The sequence below is a fragment of the Manacus candei genome, unplaced genomic scaffold, assembly GCF_025592945.1.
Source record: "Manacus candei isolate 608988 ecotype Guabito, Panama unplaced genomic scaffold, ASM2559294v1 h1tg000077l, whole genome shotgun sequence".
Lineage (NCBI taxonomy): Eukaryota > Metazoa > Chordata > Aves > Passeriformes > Pipridae > Manacus > Manacus candei.
In genome coordinates this window covers 6,942,519-6,964,220 of record NW_026138125.1, presented here as the reverse complement: position 1 = coordinate 6,964,220, position 21,702 = coordinate 6,942,519, and the positions used below count along the sequence as shown (strand labels likewise).

The 21,702-nt window shown below is 46.7% G+C and overlaps 1 protein-coding gene across 1 annotated transcript; it reads left to right on the top strand.

Moving 5' to 3' along the window:
- Window positions 1-7,719: 7,719 nt before the first annotated feature.
- RND3 (Rho family GTPase 3) lies at window positions 7,720-21,448 on the top strand. Its single transcript, XM_051810214.1, has 5 exons — window positions 7,720-8,112; window positions 8,224-8,311; window positions 14,991-15,100; window positions 16,549-16,683; window positions 19,408-21,448. The coding sequence occupies exons 1-5, from the start codon at window positions 7,963-7,965 to the stop codon at window positions 19,657-19,659; spliced, it is 735 nt and encodes a 244-aa protein (XP_051666174.1). The 5' UTR covers window positions 7,720-7,962; the 3' UTR covers window positions 19,660-21,448.
- Window positions 21,449-21,702: the final 254 nt, after the last annotated feature.

Sequence of the window (21,702 nt, the reverse complement as noted above, 5' to 3'; positions counted from 1 at the left end):
TCACGACAAAAGACCAAAGAGCAAAGGTGTTAGAAGACCAGTTAGTCCTTTCTGAGTCATGCAGTTCGAGCCACCGACTTTCCCTGCCTGTGGAAAATCTCAGGGTGGAAAGTGTGTGAAACCTGCTGCAACCAACACTTCCCTAATTAGCCTAATTAGGGAGTCAAAGTGTGACCCACAGATGTTTGCACTTTTCCAGGATAATCTGGCTTAGGAGCTGCTGAGGTGGGAGAGGCTTTTGCTGTGGGGTGGGATGGCAGTGGCAGCTGTGGGACTCCCAGCCTGATGCCCACCATCCATCCATCCATCCATCCATGCATCCATGCATCCATCCATGCATCCATCCATCCATCCATCCATCCATCCATCCATCCATCCATCCTGGTGCTTTCTGAGCTCCAGATCCTGGAAAAGTTGCACTCCTCCACACACCATTCCAGCATCTGGAAGTGAGCAGAGAAATGGAGCAAAACTCTGCATTTTATCTTCCTGGCTGCAGGCACACGGGTGAAAATCGAGGCCAGGGCCACCGTGACCCAGAAATGTCCTGTTTGACCCGGGGGCCTGGTTTAAATCTCATTTTTGTGCTGCAGCCTCCCTCCAAGAGCCCTGGAGAGCAGCTCCTCCCAGAGCACAGATCCCTCGGCCACGCAGGAGCTGCCTCAACAATTCCAGTTAATTAGAAATTTGAGGGCAAGGACTTGCTCGAGCAGCTTTTGCTTTTCCAGTGGAAGTTTAATAAGGTTGAACATTTGCTGTTCTTATTTTTCAGCCAGAGATTTCACTGCCCAGTCCCACGGATGCCTTTGTATCTCCCAAACCCCAGCATGGCACTGCAAAGCACTTCCCACGGAGGGTTTTTCTCCTCTCTGTTATTTGATTTACAGAAGCTCTGGGCTCTGGACACACAATCCCCTCTGCTTGCTACAAGACAGTGGGTGGTTTATCCACATGGATGCCCGTGGCCATCCTGCTTTTCCCCCATGAAATTCCTGAGGTTTTTCCACAGATCAGAGGCAGATTAATCCCAGCCTGGCACAAGTGGCCCTCCAAGCCCTCCCAGCCCCACAAGTGGTGACATTCAGCTCGGAACTCGTCCCTGCCACTTAATGGTGGGAAAGGCCATGCCCGGGGGGGGGACACAGAAAACAACAATAAAAATCAACATTGAAGCGTGTAAAGAGTTTCAAATGGCCCCCCAAAAAAATGTTTGCTATGTTTTCCGAGGGTCTGTGCTGCTGCTGTAACTCATTCACACGGGCAGGAATGCCAAGTATGTGTGTGCAGCCAGGAAAGCTTTGGTTCACCGAATATTTGAGGCTTGGTGTGGTATGAAGGGGTGGGGAGCACAATTCCAGCGAGGAGAAACACTCTGAACCTCCTTGGAACAATGAAACCACCCCGGTGGTGCCGCAGCCAAGAAAACACATTTATCAATGCAGAGTTTTCTGCTCTTCAGCAACACTTTAAAGCTGCTTTGCCTTCAGGGAAGCCCTGGGAAGTGCAGGGAATGGGTAAGGACACGCAGTGCTGACCTAATCCACTGCTTCCTAATCCTGGAAGCTGTTCCCAGTGTCTGCCTTCGGTCAGAGCTGGGTGAGAATTGGGGGGTTACACAACCTCACTCGTTTTTTCCAACCCAAAATGGGATTAAAGTTAAAAGATTTCAAAATTCCTTGTGAAATGAAATCATCCGTCCTTTGACGAAATATTCCAAGTTTGCTCATTTCCTATACATTTCCAGAAACTGCATCGTAAACAAAGCTTGGAATTTAATATTAATTAAAAAAAAAAAGGTTAAATCAGAATGGCGCAACCTCAGCTGAGAATTCATATTGGAGACTTTCTAATACCAAATTTTACTGTAATCCAAGAGTTCTGCAAAGGAAAGTGGCCTTCAGCATATCAATATTTCTGATGGAAAACCATCCAGTCAGAAAATTTTTATGCAGCTCTAGGCTAGAATTTCCTATCAAATAGTTCTACTGTCTCCCCAGCAACTGGCACTGCTGATCCTCTGCGAGGAATTTCCATAATTAACCTCCAGGAACTGAAAAGGAAATCTTTTTGTCTGCAGGATGTTCCCCAACAACGTCTAGAAATCATTTCACTCCGAGCCAAAGCACGATAAATTCAATGGGATTTTCTCCACACATTTCAATGGATCTTTGGATCAAACTGGTTCAGATCAGAGTTCAGACCCAGATCAATGTAATACAGCTCTGGGTGTTTCTTCAAATTCCGACGGGGCTTTGAATAAAATAAATCTCAAAACAATCCTTCCTTGTTGTTGAAATTCAATCCTATGTTGTCATCCAGATTAAGGACACGGACTCTTTGATCCTTGTGGATCCAAACACTTCCTGAGATGTTTGTGCTGATTTTGTCGGAGCCAGGAATGCACAACAGCATCAGGAATTCAGCCCAAATACCGGAGTTACAGCTGTGGGCTCAGAATGCTGAGTTGTGGCTTCTCCTGTGTGTTCCTGCTCGCTGAAGGTTGTTCCCTGCAGCACCATCCTGCAGCAGGGAATGTCCTTGAGCTGCACGTGATTCCATGGATGGCAGAACACCCCTGATGCACGATTTGTTCTCCCTGTGAGCGCCGGCAAATCATCCATAATGGAACAGCAAAGCAGCAGGATTTGCATGAGATACTTTCGCTGTGTTTATCCAGGAGTTTGCCTGTTTTAGCTGTATTTACCCAACTGGAATAAGTTCTGCTTCAGGGGAGTTTTGATCTGAGGCAATTCCCCGGCTGGTGGGATGAGAAGGTCAAGCAGCCCTAAGGCACAGTGGGTGTGTCTGAACCTGAGCCCTTGCAAGAACCTCCTTGCCCCGTCCCTGGAAGTGTCCAAGACCAGGTTGGATGGGGCTTGGAGCACCTGGAAGGTGTCCCTGCCCATGGCAGGGGGTGGAACAAGCTGGTCTTTAAGGTCCCTTCCAACCCAAACCATTCTGGGATTCCCTGATTTTAAGAAATGGCCCCAGGTAACATTTCTCTGGCTCCTAAAAGACCCATTTTCCTATTCTCAACACAGCAAGCTTTTCCAGAGGCAGAATCCAGATATATGTGTGAATAACCCACATAATTTTCCTGGCTTTTACAGAGCCTCCTTAGCTGGGTGGTGTGAAGGGAAGAGAGCAAACATGGGAAAAGGCTGATCGCCTCACTTCACTGTGGTCTCCACATGTGCTCCTGGAAAAGTCATTTATCCACTGTACTAACCCTCTGTAAAGGGGAGAGAACATCACACCTGCCATTCTGCTGATGCCATGTGGATAAATATCTTGGAATGGGCCCTTTGGATACATCCCAGGAGCTGCTGGCACTGCCAACAGTGCACGGGGCTGCCATGAGAGGTGGGATTCCTGCTTGTGTGTGAGTAATCACACCACAATCGGTATTTTAAAATACCTTGTCCTCTGCCTTAATATCCTGCCTTTTAAAAGCATTTTGGAGGGTTTATAATTTTGTTAAAGCGTCGCCCTCAGCTCTTGAAACTTGGAATAGCTGAGCTTTATATCCCATCCAAGCTGTAGCACCCAACGACCTGTCAGTCAGGTGAGGGAGAGTCACTTGTCTCGAACTAATGTTATGAATTTATTCAGCTCTTCCTCGGCAGTGTAGCTACAGACAGATTTCTAAATGCCAAAATACAGGATTATAAGAGTGTCAAGCTTCATTTTGTTTTCAGTTCACAGCTAATTAGCATTGATTTTCATGCCGATGTTCCTGCATATTATTACACCAACATCACGGAACGGGAGATGCTCGTTCTCACCCTGCCATCATCCATTTTAAACCCTCGCTGGAGCAGGAGGAAATTGGGGTTTGGTGCCTTGGCAGGGTCTGAGCCACGCGTGGCAGTCGAGCTGCTTAAACCCTGTTTTTCCTCGAGCGAGAATTCCCTACAGAATTCCCCACACAGGCAATGTGGTCTCTGATTTGAAGTCTAACCCCTCCTGGCTGCCCAGGAAAGTAGCAGGAGCTCTGTTTCCAACATCTGCATAAGGTTAAGGATTGGGAATGGACCAGAATTAGCGGGTACTTGTGACCTCAGCGCTTCTCCCCGTCAAACAGGCCGGCTCAGATCGCGTCACTCACACGGCAGAGCGAGAAATAATCTCTTTTCATCTGCTAAGAACTCGAATATGACATTGATAAGCCCCGCAGAAGAGATAACAAATGGGTCTGTGTTCAGGAGGCGGCTGTGAATAGCGGCCCTAAATGAGGCAGGGATTACACGGCGGCCCGGGAGAGGTGCAGATGTTTCTGAATAGCTGCTCGTTAAGGTGACAATACAACTCCGTGGGCTGAATGGGAGCCGGGGGAAAAAAAATAACCCGTGATCCCGAAATTAATGACTATCCCCACGTACTCACGAGGGAGCCCACGCTTCCGACACACAGGAAGCACGCATTTCCTAATCCACAAATGCCTGACCTTGAACCTTCAGAATGTTCTTTTAATGTGCCTCCCCTCTGGCTGCGGCCAGAAAGGAGGAGGAGTGGGATGTGTAAGGCCCGTGGTTTATGTGTATTGTTCCAGACTTTCCATGGATGCTTTAGGAGTTGGCGTTGAACGGAGAGAGAGAGATTTGGAGGGCAATTTTACATTTAAATCGTGGAGCACTTACTCTGAAACCGAAAGCACTTGTTCTCAGCTGATTTATTATAGCAGTAGGAAGCGTTCGGACAGATTAGTTGTGAGAGCAGAAAAACGTATTTTGATATTCCCATGAAATCTTATATCAGATTGGGAGTCATTACCACGCCAGTACTAGATTGTGTGTGTGTTATTAATACACACAGAATGTTTTCTTGGATGGAAAGAGGAGAAACTGTGAAAGTCTGGGATCAGATCTGGAGAAAAACGGGGAATTTGAACGGAGCAAAGCACGAACCTCTCTGCCTTATAAATCCAGATCCAGACTGCGTGTGAACAATACTGATGGAAACCCCAACCCCCACCACGTTATCAAGATATGGGAAAAGGCATTAAACTTAAGAGTATGACATGAATAATAGTTTTATGGGGATTAACATATCTGGAGCAGCTTCCCCAAGGAATGACAACGAGCTGGAGGTTTCTGAGCAGGCAGGAAGTGGTTTATTGATTGTCACCAGTGCCCAGGGCACTGCAGGGCACCCCAAAATCCCTGGGGTTTGGCCGGGTGATGCTGGCAAGCTCTGGAGAGGAAAAAAACAAATCATGTAAACATGATCTCACTGGGAAGAGTGGTGATGGAAGCTCTCTGCCCGTGATGAGTAAGTGTTTCTTGCGCGTTAAAGTTTCCACATTCCTCACATAGCTGGATGAGGGTGGATTTTCCATGTGAGCTGTGTGAGGGAGATGTCTCCCCCAGCCCCGGGGCACCAGTTCCTCCTCCAAGGTTTGGCCAAGCTAAACCACCAAGGAACGGGCAGCATCAGCACGGGCTTTGGTGCATCTTGTGTCCATGTGTAGGAAGGTGCCCGAGGAACTGAACGGGAGCAGATGTTCACACCCAGCTCCCATCCAGGATGAACAAAGAGCTCTTTCAACCCCGTCTTCTTCCCTGCTTGTATTCCACAGATACTGCTCTGTTGGCATGTTGGACTCAGAGAGGCAGAGCAGGACCTCCAGAGCTCTGTCCCACCTGCCCCTGCCCACGAGGCTGCCACGTGTTTCAGTGCAGAGTGGAAGGGGAGGCAGAAAAAACAGGATTTTCTGCCCTTTGGAGAAGACCTGACAGCATTGACACAACTGTATTTTTCCAGATTTATCTGCTCTTCAGATATTGACAATTGAAAAGCAGGGAGAAACCCAGCTTGCAGTGAGCATTAAGTTTCTTTGCTTATTCCTCCCATTCCGCCATATATCCAAAATCCTGGTGGACAGCAGGGTTGGATGGAGGCTGCAAAAGAGCTGAGGCTAGCTTTAAATTAAAAAAAAAAAAAAAGAGATGGAAATCTGTTTGCTCCAAGGCTTTACAAATAAGGCACACGCTGCAAATTTCAGTGTTTCGCTCGTGATTTCCAAACAGAAACCAAATTCTTTGGAAAATTCATTAGAGATGAGTAATTTGACCAGATGAAGACGTGACACGTCACAGAAAAGTCAAAAATACCAGCACTGAGCTTTGAAATGTCATGTTTGGGATTCTCCTGTGTGAGTCAGTGCAGCATCTCCCTATGGTCAAACATGCACATGAATTGCTCACGTTTCAGCCCAGAACTGACACGGAGACAGTTCGTGACCTGGATGACTCAAGAGATAAGGCCAAGACCCCACCTTCAGGAAGGACACTCTTGTGTCCGGCTGCGCCAGGCAAAGCCTGGGCTGAGCAAAGTTTGGTCTGAGCAAAGCCTGGTCTAAGCAAGGAGGGGAGGCAGGCTCTGCTCCAGCCCTCCTCTGCTGGCAGCCCTTTCCAAGGGCATCTGTGTGCCATGCAGAGCCATATGGGAGAGGAGAGGAGCACTTGAAGGAGAGGAGTGTTACGAGCCGCTCACAAACCAGCCCTTGTTCGGGGCTCTCCCTTCAGGAATGATGTCAGCCCTCAGCCAGTTTGGCTTGGGGTTGTGTCCAGGAAGCTGAAAAATAGGAAGTTAATGATGGGCAGCACCGATCTCTGCTCTCTGGTGACCTGAGGGAAGGGCTGGAGCTGTGCCAGGGCAGGGTCAGGGTGGATCTCAGGGAAAGGTTCTTCCCCCAGAGGCTGGTTGGGCACTGCCCAGGCTCCCCAGGGCAGTGGGCACGGCCCCAAGGCTGCCAGAGCTCCAGGAGGGTTTGGACAACGCTCTCAGGACAGGGTGGGATCGTTGGGGTGTCTGTGCAGGGACAGGAGTTGGACTGGATGGTCCTTGTGGGTGCTTTCCAGCTCAGGATATTCCACGATTCTACACTTTTGTGAGATCCCGACATGCTCCTTGTGCCCCTTCACCCACCATCACAAGCATCACCCTGCTGAGCCAGCCCTGCGGGGCAGTCCAGGCTGAAGGTGGGCGGCTCTCCTGAGCCCAGGGGCTCTGCTCAGCCCTCCTCAGCTTTTTTCAGCCTTCCTCAGCCTTTTTCAGCCCTCCTCATCCCTCCTCAGCATTTTTCATCTCTCCCCAGCCTCTTCACGTTTCCTTATCTCTCCTCAATTCTCCTCAGCCTTCTTCAGCCCTCCTCAACTCTCCTCAGCCCTTCTCAGCTCCCCTCGACCTTCTCAGCCTTTTTCAGTCCTCCTCGTGTCTCCTCAGCCCTCCTCAGTTCTTCTCATCTCTCCTTGGTTCTCCTCGTGTCTCCTCAGCCCTCCTCAGTTCTTTTCAGCTCTCCTTGGTTCTCCTCATGTCTCAGCTCTCACCCCTCCTCAGTTCTCCTCGTTCCTCCTCGGTTCTCATCATCTCTCCTCATCCCAGCCTGAGGCACTGGACCACCCTGAGGGACCCTGGACCACCTGTCCGCCCCTCTGGAGGCCACACAGCCCCACATACCGCAGATTCCCAATCGTAGCGCTGACACATAAGGACGGCCTGTCTAAAATTTAAAAAGAACGCCACAAAAAACGCCCTTTATTGTCCCGGGTCGCCGCGCCTCCCTCCCGCCGCCCTCCCCTGGCCGAGGGGCTGCCCCGCCGCGCGGCTCCCCCAGGGGGCGCTGTGCTCCGGCGGCGCGCGGCGGAGGGGGGCGTGGCCCGCGCGGGCGGCGGGCGGTGATTGGCGGGCGTGAGGCTATAAATGGGGGCGTGCGGCGGGGGGACAAAGCAGTGAGCGCGGGACCGGCGGGCGGACGGGCGGGAGCAGCGGCGGCGGCGGTGCCTCCGCGGCTCTGCCACCTCCACCTCGGCACTTTTTTTAAATTATTTTTACCTTTTTTTTTTTTTTTCGAGGAAACCGTATTGTGCGTGGGTTGGTTTTTTGGTTGGTTTTTTTTTTTTTTTTTTTTTTCCCCTCTCCTCTTCTGTCGTGGCCGGCCGAGGGACTAAGCGGAGATCAATGAAGGAAAGAAGAGCGAGCCAGAAGTTATCGAGCAAGGCGGTGATGGATCCCAACCAGAACGTGAAGTGCAAGATCGTGGTGGTGGGGGACAGCCAGTGCGGGAAGACCGCGCTGCTCCACGTCTTCGCCAAGGACTGCTTCCCCGAGGTGAGAGGGACGGCAGCGGGCTTGGGGTCGGAGCCGGGATGGGGTCGGGATTGGGGTCGGGGTTGGGGTCGGTCCGTGCCGGCGGGCTGACCCTGCGCTGTCTCCCGGCAGAGCTACGTCCCCACCGTGTTCGAGAACTACACGGCGAGCTTCGAGATCGACACGCAGCGCATCGAGCTCAGCCTCTGGGACACCTCGGGTGAGCGCTCCCTTCGCATCCCGGGAACCTGGGGAGGGGGGATCCGCAGCTCCCGCAGCCCCTCGCCCTCTCCGCATCCAGCTGCTCCTGGGTGCTTTTTTATATATATAAAAAAAAAAAAATCCGGGATGTACTTTAAGGATACACTTGGCTGAGGGTGTGGACGATTCGTCAGCATTGCAGGGGTTTGTGTCCTCACCTGCCTGCGGCGAGCTCAGCCGGGCAGCTCCGGCGGCACCTTCGCTCCGCTGCTGCCCGGAAACCCTCGTAGGACAGTGAAAAGGTGTTTTTACGGTGATGGCAAATGACATCAGCTCGCCTCGGAGCTCCTTGTGGCCTCCTTAATGCCTGCTTGGTGTTTTACAAAATACAGGACTTTTTTTTTTTTTTCTCCCACGATGTTTTAGAGAGTCTTTAAAGGCAGGAAAGGCTTTTTTAGGGAAAGCCTTTAGCCTTTATCCTCTGTTCCTCTGTTATCCCTGTTGCTCTAGGATGCAGAAGGAACCATCCTCTTCTACATAATGAAATAAATGCTGAAGGTCCTCTTCTTTTTTCCAGTTACATCTTCAGTGCCCATGCCAAAAACTGGCTGAAAGGTTGAGGTTTTTGGTGCTTGGCTATCTCAGTCGACATGTTAAGACATGTTAAGGCATTTTAAGACATGTTAAGACATGAACTCTCCTAGATCTTGATAATTTGGACTGAGCTTAGAGCCAGGGGGGTGAGGATGCACCCCAAACTTGCTGCAGAGGAGCGTGGGCAGCCAGGGTGTCTCTGCTCTGGATAACTGAGAACTCTGAGGTGTCCAGGGGTGAGTGACACCATGAACCATTAACAGAGGTGTGGGAGCATCATTATCCACAGAACTGATTGAGGAAAAAAAACCCGGAGGAACCTGCCAGGACACACAACCCCCTTTCTTCTTCAGGCAGCCCGTTAATGCTGAATTTGGAGGCAGCAATTTCTGCTGAATGTGACAGCAGTTCTCTTACCAGAAATGAAAATGTTAATCCCTCTTTAAAAAAAGGAGTTCAGGAGGCGGGTTGGCTTTCCTCGTGCTCTTGAGGAAATGATTCCAAATTCTTGCAACACGATTACTGGGAAAAGGCAGTCTCAGCCCACAACCAGTATCAGCGTGGCTCTGAGCTGATTTTTTTTCTTCATCTTATGCCAAGTGAGACTTGCAGACTTCCAGAGTGTGTCTGGTTTGAGCTTTCATCCTCATTACTAAGCTGGCTTTAACCGTGGAATGAGGGCTTATTAAAAATTAATGGTTATTTTGGAAAATTTTATCTTTAGCTATTAAAATACACAGGTTAAGCTGTTTGGGATCTGGATGTCAAAGGCTGGAGACACCCATGTAATGAAATATTCCATAGCACTTCAAAAGGCAAATGCAGTGGAAGGAACACTTTGGCAGCCTTTTGTCCTCTTGGGACTGTCCTGAACTAACAGAAAATTTGGTTGAGTCAGAAGCTTGAGATCAAGTGGGTAATTTGTCTGGCATCCAAAAACTAAGAGGAAATATTTCAAAAAGCCAATACTTGGTCTTATAAAGTGTTGCTGAGTGGATCCTTTGCCTGTAGGAGTCTGGATGGGGAATTTTGTCTCCATAAACATCCCTTCTCACCATCTGCAGGAAGCAGCAGTCCCCAAACCCATTAACCCAGAGCAAAATCACATCAGCAGATAAGAGCCAGCAGGAGATAAGATAGTGTTTTAGCATTATCTTCAAGTCTTGGTAATTTAATTTTTACAAGTCTTTGTCCTGGTCCTCTACTGAATTAGAATATGTGTCTGAATGACGTTTTTGAAGCAGGGCTAGGTCTAATTAACTTAAAAATATGACTGATTGACTGCCAAGTGCTAATGGAAGATCATGGCCATTGCAACCTGGCTGGAGTCAGGGTGAGGTGCTTCAGGATCTCTTGAAAGAGGGGGAAAGATGGTATTTGATTGCAATACATTGCAGATACTTTCAAGTGCTTGTTATCCATCTTTTCTTTAACTCTTTTCCAACTGGGAGCATCTAACAGGCTGCCTTACCTTTTATTCCCTTCCTTGAATTAAAATTGGGGTTTGCAGTGAATCCTTTGGAAGGATATACTTGACTTCCAGCTGTGGGTTAAAACAGTCTCGTGTCAGGGTGAGAACAGGCCCTGCTGTTTATAATTCTTTATTGTATAATAACAGTGTGTTTTTTTACTAGAGGACCCTTAGGTACAAAGTTTAGGAGTCATGCAGCTGATAGGAAAGTTTAGAGCTGACTGGCAGTTTATTGGGAAGCTGTTGTTGTCTCATATTCCTATGGGCATATCCAAGACACAACACACTCTTAGAAGTAAAGAGTGGAATGGGAAGGTTCATTATTCAAATGTTTTCTGGTACTGTCTAGTTCTGCAAGTCATTAGAAGGATTTAAATTAGCCACAGCATTAAGGGAAGCACTTGCCAACTTGAATTTCAATTGGGTTTTGGACTACCAAGCCTCCTCTCAAAGCAGGAATGTCTGGTTGCAATCTCCCTGCACCATAAATTATTCCACTCTGTGGTAACATGTGGTAGTTTTGAGCTGTTTGAGAGCTGTGGGCTTGTTTTGGGAGGTACAATGTTAGAATTTCTCCGGGTTAAAGCTTCATTTTGTACTTGCACAGTAGTGGAACGCTTCTCTATTAGTTATCTATCTTCATCTGTCATGGTCTAATCTAATTACCAAGTTTTTTGGCTTTTTCCATTGAAAGTGATATTTATATTTCTTGCTTGGACAACAGCAGCTGTGGCATAGGAATCACATACATTAATTAGGTATTCATACCTGGGTCTCCCTAAAATGTATTTTAGGGCTTTTTTTATTGCTTGAACTGTGGAAACTGCACTGGATACTCCAATAAAATAATTCACAACAGGGCCAGAAATACTTGGGCACTGCTGGGGATTAGCAGGTAATTAAATCCAGAAGGGCCTTGGAGCTTTAAGTCAAGTTGGCTTTGCTGGGATTTGGATGTATACAATGTACTCAGTGTCCATAGAGAAGCAGAATATTAATTATGAAGTTTGTGCTGTCTCTCTCTTTCCCGAGACTGAAACTTAGAGGAATTAAAGTTCCTAATTCCCAAAGTTCCCTGGCAGTAACCACTTTAAAGGAAATGTCCAGTTTCTTCCTTTGCCTTCCAGTCCCACTTGGAAGTTGAACCGTGTGATTTTCTTATTTTAATGGCAGAGTAACAGTAACTAGTTTTCTTATTTTTTGTTTTTAATTTCAATTGGAATTAAAATCAAATCACCTCCCAGAGTCCTGTTTTCTTTGATGAGAACGCCAAAGATGCCCTGGATTTTGTGATCCTCGTGTGCTTGGAGATCACAGGTTCTGTGGTAGCCCAGAAAAATCACCTGAACTCCAGACCAGCCAAGTTTTTTTGGAAGGAGGAAAACCAGCAGTAGTGAATCAGCTCCTTGGAGCAGCCACTGTGTGTTTGATGTGTTTTCTCTGGAGCTGATAATTAAGTGAGCCCAAGGGTTTGGGAGTGAAAATGCTGCTGCTCATCTGTTGTTCTTTCACTTGACTGGACTCCAAAAGGCTACAAAGACCTGAAGCCTGGTGGTGTGGAAATAGGAAAGTCTTGCCTGTTACTGAGCATCACTTGCCTGAAGGCCCAGGGGCAAGTGGTGGGACGTGGGGCTGAACCTCCTGCTTGGAGCTGCTGGTGGCTTTGGATCCTCCAGACAAACAGCTCTCCCTGATTTAGCATCTTAGACCAGTGCCAAACCACCAAAAAATTCAGTATTCTCTAGCTAGTAATGATATAATTCTATTATTTATTAAGATAGCAACATGTAAGCCTAAGCTTAAATGTCTAGAGTATCTACTCTAGACCAACATTGCTAGGGAGGGGTTTGATTTCAGTTTAAAAGCTAAATTTATGTTGGACTTTGCACCAAATCTAAGGGTTCAAAAGTAGATCGTTCTTAATGTTTCAAGTATTTTGCCTTAAATTATTTAAGCTGCCAAACAAATAAAAAAAGGAGGGTTGCAGCTGGAATAGACTCCCAGCACAGAGGGAGATGAACTATCAGCAATTCCTTGCTAAAACTGAAAAATCACCCGTGTTGTCCTCGCCAAAAATGTTTTATTTTGTAGGAGCAGGATCCCAAAAACAAATAGGCTGATTTTTCTTTTTTTTCCTCCACAAATACCACTGCTCCAGCCCTACATTTTCCTTCTGTTTTCGAGGGTTGGCACGGCTTCAGCTCTGCAAACTCAACATGAAAAAGAGCGAGCTGGAGTTGTCTGTTCAGACTTGAGTGAGCCTCATTCCTGGCATTCCTGCCTTCTGAGGGTTTCTCTGGGCTCCAGGATGAAATGCCAGCCTGAATAGGCCTGCACAGTGAGAGCTGCAGCCCCTCTTTATTTGCACAGCAATAAAAGCTCAGTTATTGCTGCTGAATGGGAGCAGGAAATTTCCTTTGTGGATCCTGCAGCCCGAGTAGTTTAAACGGTTCCTGTTTGTTCTGCCAGAGAAAAGGTGTTGGATATTCCTCTTGGCCTCGAAAAATACATTTATCCCAGCTCAGCATCTTTACCAGGAGAGCTCCAGAGGGAAAAGCTGAGGAGCAAAACCCTCAAAGCTCCAGCTGACGGGGTGGGAAGGAGTCTCAGGGCTGGAGGTGGTGACTCTGTGTATACATAAATACGTGCTGGTGGACATATATGGTGTGTTGTATCCCTGGAGCCTGCTGAGTGAGGAGATAGGTATGTGTCTGAGGAATTAGTTTCTGGGTGAGGCTTTTTTTTTTTTTTGAGCCTCCTTTCCAGCCAGCAACCACTTGGCATTAAAGCTCTTCCATCCTGCCCTTACACGCTGGAGCTCAGCGGGGAGATGGGCTGGGCTTTGGCCAGTTTATGGCACATTGTCCTGCAGTTCCTCTGGCCAGGGCACATTCCCTTGGCCCCTGGGGCTCCAGGAGGAATAACTTGGCCCTGGGGCTGCAGGATGGAGCTGTAATAGCAGTGCTGGAGATAGCTGGGGAGTAATTAGTAGGGAAAATGCTTATTGATAGTCCCTGGGAGCGGAGCTGAGCTCCAGCGAGTAGTTTACTACGGGTCACCTCCCTCAGAGTTGTCCCCAACATGTCATTTAGTGCTGAATTCAGTTAACTGTGGTGTGAAGAGCAATTCTTGACAGCTGCCTCTTTGTCAGCTTGACATCATTTATGAAGATGAGCATTTGAATAAAACAGCCTCGTGCAACAAATTACCTTCTGCTACCTAGTTTGGTAAGGCTTCATTCCCCATGTGTTACCCTTCACTTCAAAAACAACATTCCTGGGATTCTTGACTCCTTTCCGTGCTGTAGAAGCTGCCCAACTGAAGTCATACTGTTCACACCATCCCCTGCTCTGCCTTGTGCAACGCCTGTCACTTAAAAACTCAAAGAATTTCCCTAATCCCTCAGCCTCTGAGGCCTTCCAGCCAATTAGTCCCAGAGAGCTGGGAAATTGGTGGCATAATTAGCTGATAACCCCCCCAAAAGCCGTGGTTTTGTTGAGTGTGTCCTGTGCTGGGTTGGAGGCTCGTGAGAAAAAAAAAATAAATACAGAAATAAGGGCGTGTTATGAGTTTTAAGTTCCAGGCATGCATTTTAAAGCCCAAGCTCTTGCCCTGTTGAGCCACTTAACTGGTTTAAGCACCTTTTTAAATCAGAAATGGGTTCTCCTCAGGTGGTGAAGCACAGCAGACTTCAGGTCAAACCAGATGCTGGCTTCCTCTTTCTTAGGGAAAAAAAAAAGGAAGATTTTATTTCCCCAAACCTGTCGCCAGATTCACCAGCTGATTAAAATGACATTTCTGATGTATTTGTAACTCTGCACATCCTGAGCATTCTCAAAGCAAGCCCTTCCCAGCTCTGCAAGTAAAACATGCCCCAAGTGCAATATTGTGCCTGCATCTGTTCCCCCAGATCACTAAATTAGCTTTGATCTCCTTGATAAAAATCCGGTTTATGGGCTAAACATAAACATTTATTGCAAGCATTTATTGGTTTACAGATTAATGAGGCTTTTTGTGACAGACAACTTGCCTGCCTACAGGACTGGGATTCCTTCCTGCTGGACTCCTGCAATAAATGCTTTAAGTGGAAGCAAGAATTTCATCTAAAAATTCCCAATATCCATGACAACTAACGATGCTTTTTTTTGCCCTTGGAGCTGTTTGTTTTAGATTAACTGTTAGACAAATCAAAACTGCTGAATTTCAAAGCTTTGTGTGGTTTTTGTTTTTCCATGGAAGCACAAGTGTGGCAAATCTCCTTTGAGAAAGCCTTTTGGAGTTCAAGGATTTGTTCTCCCGAGTCAAATCCCTGCAGGTTAATGCTGGGACTTAAACTTAGGCTGACCCTATTTCCCTCTCCTTGTTGTTGGGAGGCTTTTGGTGGGAGATGGATCACTGGGGTGCCATCACTCTGAATTACTTGGGAAAGCTACTGCTTTTGGAGGTGAGAAACAATAGGAAAGTGGGGAAAATGAACAATGATGAGTGGGGAATACTGTTCTGTTGGAGAAAAAAAACAGCTGGGTGCTATTAAAGAGTTTAACTGAAAACTTCTCTAAACTTTCTGAATAAGCTCGAGTAAGTGCAGAAAATAAAATATAAACTAACAAAAATGTTATTTGTTTCCCTGCAGGGTCTCCTTATTATGACAACGTCCGTCCCCTCTCCTACCCAGATTCTGATGCTGTCCTGATCTGCTTTGACATCAGTAGGCCAGAAACTCTTGACAGTGTCCTAAAAAAGGCAAGTTTTGGGAAACATTTGAGCATAAAACTGTTTGATGTGTTTTCTCCTCTTTAAATCAGTGCTGCTGTTCCTCCACTGGAAACTTCAGGGCTGGAATTCGAGCTCTGTTTGTTTGAAAGGGGTGAATTAATTGGAAACAAAAGCTCTGCTAATGGATGTTGAGGGCTGAAGGAAATTCTCATTCCTCAGCCCTTAGACAGCAGGGAGTTGCTGAGGGTGGTGTGAGGTGCAGCAAGGAATTGTCTCTCAGGTGATGCTCCTGTAAGAGACAGGATTGAGAAACTTGGCCGTGTTGTACAGGTGGTTAAAACGTGCCAGCCAAGGGTTTGGACTCCTGCCATGGCTTTACATAATTCCTCAGCCAGTGACAAATGCCTCTGGAAGCCACCAGCAGACCAAGCAGTGGCATGGAAATACAATCTCAGTGACCCAAGATTCAGTGTCAGACTTTCCATGAGGGAGAACATTGAATTTTGATAATCAGGCTCTGTGTTCAAGGTGGTCCTGGTGCTCCCCTTGCTGAGCATGACTCAACTTTGCACTGTTTTTTAAGGCTTAATGACCTGAAGTTCCTCTTTTTTCTGTAGCTGGGGCCAGTGGTTCTTGTCTCACTGGGATAAAGTGGCATACAATGCTCTGAATAGCCTACAGAAAATGCTCAAAAACTATTCTCCCAGCTACAAACTGTGCCAAGAACCATCCAGAACTGTGGTTTTATTCTCTCTGATAATGTTGGTTACTATAAGGTCGCCTTGTTGTGTAAATTTTTCTTAATATGCTTTTAAACCCAAATTATAACCTTAGATTTTAGGGATTATCATCTGATCAGGTTATGCTGTGAAATTTTTGACTTTCTTGTGTTTTTAACCTATTAGGGATTCTCATCTGTTCACATCATACTGCTGAATTTTTGGCTCTCTTGTGTTCTCAGAATGACTTTGTAGAGAGGGAGGAAAACAAGGGATATATCACAAGTTCTGTCTGAAGGGCATTTTGATGGTTCACAGGTTGAACCTTTGGTAGATTTGTCCAGTTCTAGGTGTGAGGATTTAGCCCTGAGCCAATATTTAGCAGTGCTTATTTTGTGGTAGCTCTGTCTTGAGGACCCACTGAACGTGGCGACACCAGATATCAAATATCTCTGGCTGGGTGTGAGAAGCAACAGGTCTGCAAACCTTTACTCATGTAGGTAAATAATCTCATTTCCTCTTGCTTAGTAAGTCAGTGGAATGAATGAGTGTGTGAGATACTAAGATTTCATCCCTGACTGGGTTGTGCTGGAGCTGATGCCTTCAGAAATCAGCTCCGAGGCAGAACAATTATGGGAGAATATTTCTGTGTGGGATGTCATGGCTTATTAAACTTCATCTCCCATCTATTGCTGCTTGTGGATTTAAACATTTAACCACCTGGCTTATAACAACAACAACAACTTAATTTTACAGTGGAAAGGTGAAATCCAGGAGTTCTGCCCCAACACCAAGATGCTCTTGGTGGGCTGCAAGTCGGATCTGCGCACGGACGTCACCACGCTGGTGGAGCTCTCCAACCACAGGCAGACCCCCGTGTCCTACGACCAGGTGTGTGCCACAGCCTTCCTTGGACTGAAGGGTGGAAGATAAACCCCTTTTCTGTCACTGTTACCATCTTTAGGAACAATTTCTCCCCCCTTGTTGACATCCTGGAAAGGAGATGTGCTCTAGGAGGTGAATTCGAAAGGGATGAGCAAAGGCAAAGCCTGCCCACAGATTGGATGCAGCAGGAAATCCTGCAGCCCCACAACACATCATGGCTTTAAACACCATAAGATTGTAGCCTTATTGGTTGCAAAGAGATTTTTAAATGAATTGTAAATAAACTTAACTCATTCTGCCCCTGAGGACACCAAAAAGGAACTGAGAGCTGACACATCTTATTTACTGACAGATTGGTAAAATTGCCCAAAATGTCTTAGGTTTGAATGGCATTCATTTGACTTGTCATCACAACAGGTGTTTGCATCTAATCTGTCCCTTTTAGAATCTTGATACCTTAAAATACCTGGGAAGGCACCTCGTAGCCCCTCTGAAGGTGGCAGCAAAGCCAGAAAGCACCTTAATTCTTGGAAGTGTTCTGAGCTGCTGGGGAAGTGAGAAGTCTGGAGCTGTTAGAGGATAGAAAAATCGAGGTGTGAAAGGGAAAGGAATCAGGTCGTGGGAAAGCAGGAATGGGAAAACTGGGCTCTGAGGTCAGCTTGCCTTTATTACTCACATGTGTGTGATCACTGCAGCTGAATCACAGTGGTGGTGACAGATCCACCCTGTAGGAGGGAGAGTGGTACCTCCAGAAGCCACTTCAGTGTCTTTATCCTGTGCTATCAGCCAGTTTTTGATGTTTTATTCACGATCTGAGATTCCCAAACCAACAGCTCCTAATATGGGATTGCTACTGCTGCTCCTGCAGCATGTTTAAATTGAGAAATTGCAGTACTTCAGTAAAATCACCGAGTCTCACCCCTTGAGTGATCAGGGAGTGATCAAAAATCTGCTGGCAGGTGGAATTTTTCCCCTGGAGGTGGATTCAGCCCTGGACTCACAGCTCAGCCTGTAGCCCTGAGGAAAAGGAGTCAGCTGAAGACCAAGGGCTGAGCCATGAGCTACTCCTTGGCATCCAAAGGGAAAATTGTTTGTGTTCCAGGGAAGCCCATAATTTCCTCTCTAGTCTTTGTAAGCAAAAGCTTGGACTGAGCAGTGTTTGGTGTGTTTTGTGGCTGCCAAATTCCTGGTGGCACGAAACAAACCCAGCACTCCTGCGCTGGGTCCTCCGGGGTCGAGACACCGCTTAATCTTAAATTCCCTCCCCTGGCTAAGTCAACATGGGATCAGAGAGCTTAGTGGGGCTTTCCCATTCCTCTGGAGTTCATAAGGAAGCACTGGGAGGATAAAGGCCTGGTGGTGACACCCTCCTCCTGTGTGTTACCCACTTCCACTGAGCTACACCTGAGCAAACATTGCCGAGGCTCCACGGCGTGGGTTGGTAGGAGCTGAGGTGTTTGACTGTGGGGAGGGCTTGTCCTGCAAGCCAATACTCCTTTATCAGCCACTCCCACTTCAAATTGATAAAGTGGCTGCATCACTGCAGGGTAAACAGTGAGGATTGACAACTGGATCTGATGAGGTTGGTGCCATCAGCCTGGCCAAGAACAAGGAGGAGGGGTTGGACCAGCTCGTGCCCATGAATATGTGAGGAGTGGCACGTCAAGGATGTGGTTGGGTTTCATAACTTCACCAAAGATTCATCCCCCAGAAGTAAAATTCCACTGAGACAACTCCATTTTTTCACATAATGCTGTATTGTGTCCCGGGAGCAAAATCCACAACAGGATATTGGGTCATTGTCATCTGTGGGTGTCACGTGTTGTTTTCTTTGTGCTGCTGGAACAAACATCCCTGCTTTGACTTTTAGTGCCCTCAAACTCAAAGCAGAAGGGCTCCTCTAACCCCTAATGTCCTTTTTTTCCATCTCTTCCCTATTCCCTGGTTAGATGTTGACAGAACCATCCCTGAGCCAACAGCCCACAGCACATTTCCCTATGAACTTTGCTTTAACAGGGGCAGCTGGTTATTCCCTAAGGCCCAGAATCCATTTTTTCCTTGGAGATAGGCTTAAATCTGGGAGCTGCCAGCTCCAGTCCTTTTCCAGGAGCATGTAATTCATGGATTCAAGCTGAGGTGAAACTGCTAAAGAGGCCCCACTAAGACTCTTTAGGCTTTTTGCTCTTGTTTAGAAGTCACTGAGTTTCTCTAATCTTCCAGTTTCTGTCTAAATGGTTGGATACTTGTTCAACTCATCCTGGGAAGCAAAACTCACAATTATTTTATTTTGCAAAATTAGCTGCTGGGAGCTTTAGCTTTGGTTTTCACCAAAAAAAAACCCTCAGCACTGAAAAGGAATTGTGAGCTTTGCTTTGGCTCCCTCCAAATCTTAGTATTGATCCCATGTTAAGGTGATACTGCTAAAGGTGAAAGTGCTAAATAGGCCAGACTAAGACTCTTTAGGCTTTTTGCACTTGTTGGCAAGAGTTTCTCTCCTCTTCCAGTTTCTGTCTAAATGGTTGGATACTTGTTCAACTCATCCTGGGAAGCCAAACTGTTTATTTTGCAGAATTAGCTGCTGGAGACTTGGCTTTGGTTTTCACCAAAAAAAAAAAAAAAAGAAAAGAAAAAAAAGCTCTGCAAAGTAATTATGAGCTTTGTTTTGGCTCCCTCGGAACCTTAGTATTGATCACATGTTGTTTTTTGGGTCTTTTCTGTGTTTCCCCTCAGGGTGCAAATATGGCCAAGCAGATTGGAGCAGCCACGTACATCGAATGCTCAGCCTTACAGTCAGAAAACAGCGTCAGAGACATTTTCCACGTCGCCACCTTGGCTTGTGTGAACAAAACAAACAAAAACGTGAAACGGAACAAATCGCAGAGGGCGACAAAGCGAATCTCACACATGCCCGGCAGGCCAGAACTGTCCACAGTGGCCACAGACTTGAGAAAGGACAAAGCAAAGAGTTGCACAGTGATGTGAAGGACCTTTGGATTTTTCCCTGGAGGAGGAGGAGAACGTCCAGGAGGGGGTTGGAGGCTCAATGAAGTACAAAAGCCACGTGGTGTTTTAATGAGGGGCTTTAATGGAGACTTCGCCTGGTGGGTGAGACTGTGCTTAGAAGAAGAAAAAAAAAAAAGGCTCTTGAGGTGGCATCAGGAAATGACACGTTGAAGAAAATGCCAAAAAAAGAATAAAAGGGAAACAAAATGTTTGAATGTTGCTGAGAGAAGAGTGAATGGGAAAACAACACTGCAAAGGAGAGATGTCGTGGACAGTGCTCGTTTCTTTTTATTAACACTCTGCTCCTGGATGCTACCACTTTGATTTCATTAAAAAAATACTTTAATGTTTGGGGTTTTTTTTTTTTTTTAATGAAGACGTTGTTAACGTGCCCTTCTCATTAAGGAACTTACCCCTGTGACCTTCTAGTTGGTTTTCCAAAGGATATGATCTTAATTTTTTTTTAGTAGCTCGTTGTGAAAATGGAGAGGATTCCGAGGCTCGTGTGTCACCTGGAGGAAAACGCTGTGTGGGAAGAGTCTGGAGTTCTGTGTGATCCACGCTGGGGATGAAGACACCTGTTGGAGGATTCCCAGCATTCTAGGTGGAAATGGATGGAATTTTGGGGGCGTGGGGGCACAGCTCCTGCCCCCCTTGCAGGACTCTGGCTCGCTGTTCCTCTCTGTGGTCGTGGCGTGGGGTGGCAGTGGCCTCCAGTCGTGGTGTTGTGTGTGGGTACGTCGCTGTAGGTCCCAGTGCAAGGTGCTAAGAGCTAGGATTGACTAATGATCCTTGGTTTTACAACCAGGAGAATTCCCTAAAGCCTTACTGCCCACCTGGGGAAGAAGCCCCACCAGCCTCCTGTGCTCCTGGCAGGAGCTGGAGAGCTGGGAGGGATCCTGGGATAAACCCTGCAGAGAAGGGCTGTTCTGGGATGTGGTTGCAAAAGGAACCCCCCCAAAAAAATCTGCAAATGAGCCAGCAGAACCAGGGCATCTTTGGTGATGCTCTTCAACTGGGGGGGGGGGGGAGCAGCCATCTCCTGCTGCAGATGGGTGAGGAAATGGGGTCTGAAGAACTGTGAGGCCTTAAGAGGTCCCCAGTGGGAACTGGATGCTGCCCTTAGTCTTTCAAATGAACCCACAAGTATCCAGACACCAGTCATGGAACACGGGGGAACCGGTTGAGGCAAATTCCTTTTGGCTTAATGTTGTTCCACTGAATAAATCAGCCTTTTTAAAGTGTGTTTGCAACTCCCTGACCCACTAAACTTCTCTCAAAAGAAGGAGACTCTTAAGCTCTGCCCAGTGTGGTTGCTGCTTGTGGAGGACAAGCATTTCATTCCCAAGGGTGATGCTTCATTTTTGAAGTGTTAAAAGCTGCGTTCACTTGTGCAAAGGTGATGGGTTGCCATGATTATTAACTCTTAATTAAAACTCAGTTCTGTGTGTGTGTTCCTGGCACTTTGTTTCAGCTGAGAAAAGAAGAAAAAAAAAAAAAACCACTCCCATTCTGGTTATTTCCCACTAAAAGACGTTTTTGCCACCATAATAAGCTTTTAACTGATGCAACAGTGCTCTTAGGGCAGTATTACAAAATAGCTGGTAAGTGCTTCTTTCTGTATTTAAATATTGTGGAAAAAAATAAGTTATAACTGTCATAAAGCAGGACATTCATTACTTTTTTTTTTTAAATTGTTGAAGTCACTTTGTATGTTTGGTTAATGTTTCTGCAGTATTTATTAAAATACCATTTTTTTTCTTTGAATTAAAAAAAAAAACCAAGTAATTGCCTTGTAGTGGAAATGGCCTTTGTGTGGTAGTTCATTAACACTTGTGTGATTTGAGCATAATTGTGCTGAGCTACAGGCTGGGAAGGGGGGTGTGATTTGAATGGGAATCATTCTTCCCCTTGAACAGCCTTTTGGGCTCTTGTACATTATATTTTAGGGTGTAGCGTGGGTTACTTATCCAACTTATTTCCCGAAAGTGCCAGAGGAAGAGGAGACTGGAGCAAGAAAAC